A 4,553-nucleotide genomic window follows, 5' to 3' on the forward strand; every position below is an offset into this window, starting at 1 on the left:
GTGTGGGGGTGCAGGGCAGAAGGCTGGGTGTTGGGGGGAGGTCAGGGTAGAGGGCTGGAGGGTGTGCAGGGGGTGCAGGGCAGAAGGCTGGGGTGCTCCCAGCCCCCTGCCCTGAGCGGCTCATGGCAGGGGGCTGGGAGGGATATGCCCTGTTCCACCCCCTTCCCCCAGGCTCCGTCCCTATCTCTCTCTGTCTCCTCTACGGAGCAGGGAGCACGCTCGGCTCTGCTCCACTCCCCCTCCCCCTCACAAGGGCCATCTCCAGCAGGGAGGAGGAGGGGCCGGAATGCACCAAGCTGTGGGAAGAAGCGGGGGAGGGAGGAAGCTTGGCTGCCGCAGGACCAAGCTTCTGGCTCCTGCCCCCGCAGGGGAGAGCGGTGGGCGTCGGGGCTGAGTGGGGCGGGGGGCCGGGACCCCCCCCACCGCTCTTCCCTGCGGAGGCAGAAGCTTGGTCCTCCGGCAGCCAAGCTTCCCCCCTCCCCCGCTTCTTCCCCCAGCGTGGCGCTTTCCGGCCCCTCCACCCCTCACTGGGCAGGCAGCGTGCCACTCAAAATCGGCTCGCGTGCCGTGTTTGGCACGCGTGCCGTAGGTTGCCGACCCCTGATGTAACGTGTGAAACCCACTCTTATTCTCTTGTTTAGCTAGCCTATCATTTTACTGAGATTTCATTGGGCTAATCCAGGGTTCCACATGGCTGTTGAGAGCTGGGTGTGGATTCACTGAAGTGCCCAAAGGGGGAAACTAAAGTTCTTAACATGGGTACAACACTGCTGCTGGCAGCAGAATTCACCAATGATCAGTCCAATTCAAACTTTATTAATCCTTGTGCTGCTGTTCATCACAGCCCTTGTGAAGACAACAGAATTTAGCAGGGCTGTGTGAAGCACCATTGCCTCGTGTCACCAATAGGGGAGGAAGCAGCAGGATCTCAATAGAGAGACTGCAAATTGGTAAGGCAATGTAGTGTCTGCTCGGCTATCACCCCAATTCCTGCCTGTGCCCAACCACTGGGACGCATAGCACCCACAGCCACTACAGCCTTTGAACACACAGAAATGGAGTACCTAAGTAATGCTGCACTTTTAGTTGTTTCTAGTGCAATAAGTATTCTGCCTTTTCTGAAAGCAGTTGGTCACTCTCTCTCTCCCTTCCATGTGCTCTCTCTCAGCTGGAAGTTAGGAGAACCAACATCACGTTACCAGCCAACTCTGCACAGGCCACCAGCTAGGGATCTTTGGGAAATTATGTCCCATCAAGTGTGGTTAAAAGCACCAGGGAAAGGGCACTTTCTACGCTTCTTCTCCCAATCACACTCCTCCCTCCGAGAGCGCCTGTCCGCAGCATCATGGGAATGTACCTGGCTATTTAGAACGTTGAGCACTTGCTGGAAGCGACTGTCCTGCAAGATGCTCTCCGTTTCTAGTTTCTTCTCCGCCACGAGTTGGGAGAGATGGATGACCAGTGCGGAGGCCTGGTTCCCATTTAGAGAGTGATGTTCACCCACGTGCAAGAGATCTTCAGGGCTAGAAGCTGATTCAATGAGTTCATCAATCTCTGTGTTCTCTGGAAGTCTGCTGTACCCTTGCTCCTGGACTGAGAGTTTGTCTATTTGCCTGGAGAGGCTTGAAGCGTGTAATGAAGCGAGAGGTGCCTGAGGCAGAGCTCTTGCTATCACTGTCTTGGATGCTGGTGCTAACAGAGAAGCTGGGGTTGCCAGGGATGCGAAGGTGGAGCCACCAAAGAGCCGCCGACAACAGCGTTGCACCAGTCTGGCTGCCATGACACAGCTAGATCTATTGGGAGGGAAGAGGAGGGGGACAAAACTGAATTGGGGTCAACTCCACATTTCAGAGGCCCTACAAAAAGAAAAAACAAAACACTTTAACAAAAGTATATTTAAAAGTTAAAAAAGAAGAGGGAACTGGATGACTCTAGGGCATAGAGTTTTCCACCAATGCCTGGTTTGAATCTAGCCCAGGCCGGTAGCGACCGAAAATCATGCGTCACATAGGTTATGCCTACATTTGTAGTGGTGTGTAGTGTAGACATACTACATACCCAGCTAGTATGGGTATAAACAGCAGTGTAGACAGTGAGGCACTGCTTAGGTGAGTACAGACACGCCAGAACCTTAGGGTATGTACCCTACACAGCTCTCTACACGCCCAAGCAGTGTCTCCCACTTCTACTCTGCCAAAGCCTTTCACAGCCTCGTGTAGCTACACACCACAGTGGGGAGGCAGCCTGTTTTTCACTATGGCATGTAGCTACGTCTATCCCACATGCTGCCGCAAGTGTAGACAAGGCCTTAGGGACATTCAACTGCTCTAGAAGATAAAGTGTAGTCTCGTGCTGGGAACTGTCAATGAATTTCAGCCCTGTTTGTTTTACATTCATTCAGGATATTTATATGGCATCATCAAGGTCTGCGAATGCAAGAAACACTTCCTTTCACTTTCACTCCTTTATCCACAAGTCAGTCTAAGTCTTAGGCACATTATCCATAGCTTATTCTAAATTGAGAGCAATTGGGGGAATAAAACCCATGAAAATTTAAAAGTGCCTGTTAGAAGTTACAATGAAAATCTAAGGTTGGTATTAACTCCCACTGGCGACCACTGACATCCATCATAGGATTGTATCTACTTCCTATCAGTCACTGCAATACCCAGGCACTGCCACAATCCTGCTGCATGGTTTGGCTCGGAGCATGCTCATTTAAGTACCCTGTTTTGTCACATGCACATTGCAGGCACAAAACGCTGGGGGTACTTCTAGGTACTGTCTACTAGTCCTACCGAAGCCAGTTGTGAAATCCCCGAGAACAGCCCTCTTCTCCCCCGACACACAGGCCAGCCTCTGGGGCAGCAGCAGCACATGGGGACTGACACCAGGCCCAGTTCTGACGCCCCCCCGCCCCGAACCTTGTCTGAATTGCATCGCCCGCTTCCCGGCTCCGACTGATACGTTTCATACCGAAGCCACATCTACACTAGGGGCACTTTGCCCCCGTAGAAAGACCAAGCGGTGATTTACTCGCAAATCAGACACAGCTCTAGGGGTGAAACTCCGCTTTTCCCCGTGTAACGGGTGTCCACCCTCGGGGCTTTTCCCGGCACGGATCGCACCCCGGAGTGACACCGCTAGGCTACGGCGAGGCAGTCGTGTAGACACAGCCCGAGAGGAGCCGCTAAGGACAAGACAGGCCCCACCGGGGAGGGAGCCAGGGCAGGTGAATGTCACCAGGGAGAGGCCCAAGGCGCGGCACACAGGGCCGGGCCCCACGCGCGGCGCTGAACGGGCTCCCGCCGGGCGGAGAGCGCGGGAAGGGAACCGCCTCGCCCGGCTCGGCCACAGCGCGGGCTCCCGATCTCTCTGCCCCGGATACACCCCCCCCTCGGCCGGGAGCCGGAGCCGCCCCACGCGCGGCGGGACACGGATCCAGGCCGGTGGGTGAGGGGGGGAGGAACCACCCCACTTCCCGGTGCCGTGACTGGCCCGGCCCGGCCGCCCCTCCTCGGGCTCCCGGGGGACCCCAGCGCCAGGGAGGCGGGGCCCCGCGGCCCAGGGCCCGGCCGGAGCCACTCACCGCCCCGCCTCAGCAAACGCCGGCCCCGCCAGGCTGACCTCGGCCCTCCGCACCCGAGGAGAGAGACCGAGCGCGCGTGAGCGGCGCGGGCCGAACGCGTCACTGCCCCCGCCAGGCTCCTCCGCAGCGCCTATTGGCTACCGCAGGGAGGGGGCGGGGAGACACGCCACGGGCGCCATTTTCACTGCGCGCGGGGCGGGGCGGGGCGCGCGTCGCTCGGCTCGGGCGCCATTTTCACTGCGCGCGGGGCGGGGCGCGCGTCGCTCGGCTCGGGGCGCCATTTTGGGTGGGGTGGAGGCAGGGCGCGGCGGGTGCAGCAGCAGCCCCCCTCAGAGGGCGCTGGAAAATGGGTGGCTATAGGGTGCTCTGGGCTCCTTGGGGAGAGGGGAAGCGCCCCTCCCCGGCACGGGGAGCTACGCCCGGCTGCTGGGGGGCGTCTCTCCGGTCTCTGGCTCTTGGGGAAGGAGAGGGGCTAGCGTCCAAGTCTGGCTGCACCAAAGCTCTGGGGTGGCGTAGGCCCGCTGCAGGGCCTGGGCAGCATTAGAGAGGAGAGCTGGGACCGCCCCAAAATTAACTGGGTCTCAGGTCTGGCTGCCTGCGCCGCTCCTTTCCCTGGAGTAGTTGAACGGCCGCTCAGGCTCTAGAGGCTCATTCAACGGCCAGGGATCGGGCCCTCCACCTTCCGCTGACACAGATGGAAGTTGGGGCGGGACACTATGGGAAGCTAGTGATTTTGCTAATGAGGGGCAGGTCTATTTTTCCTAAATGGACACAATCTAATGTGCAGAAAGGAACCATTTTTAGTATTTCCCACTCCAAATGTTCAAAAATCATAGCCGGCTCACAAAACAATCATAAGCTTGGCTTTTAAGGCACGAGGGTATATTTAAAAAATAGATGTGGTGTTCTTTTAATTTGCCTTCAGAGCCTCTAGGATATACTGGGATCACATTTTGAGGTTTTC

General features: G+C 57.3%; 1 protein-coding gene across 3 annotated transcripts in view; it reads right to left on the reverse strand.

Moving 5' to 3' along the window:
* TBRG4 (transforming growth factor beta regulator 4) overlaps positions 1 to 3,683 on the reverse strand; it is a 27,119-nt gene extending 23,436 nt beyond the window's left edge. For 2 of the 3 annotated variants that reach the window (XM_024193805.3, XM_029911629.1), the window contains exons 1-2: positions 3,590 to 3,683; positions 1,358 to 1,856 (exon numbers count right to left, since the gene is read on the reverse strand). In XM_024193805.3, the coding sequence (XP_024049573.2) occupies positions 1,358 to 1,780 (423 nt within the window). In that variant the 5' untranslated portion in view covers positions 1,781 to 1,856; positions 3,590 to 3,683. The remainder of the gene's footprint in view (positions 1 to 1,357; positions 1,857 to 3,589) is intronic. The other variant, XM_024193806.3, reaches the window with a different exon arrangement.
* Between the last annotated feature and the right edge of the window lie 870 nt (positions 3,684 to 4,553).

The sequence above is a fragment of the Terrapene carolina genome, unplaced genomic scaffold (genome assembly GCF_002925995.2).
Source record: "Terrapene carolina triunguis isolate 2854851 unplaced genomic scaffold, T_m_triunguis-2.0 Scaffold111, whole genome shotgun sequence".
Classification (NCBI taxonomy): domain Eukaryota; kingdom Metazoa; phylum Chordata; order Testudines; family Emydidae; genus Terrapene; species Terrapene triunguis.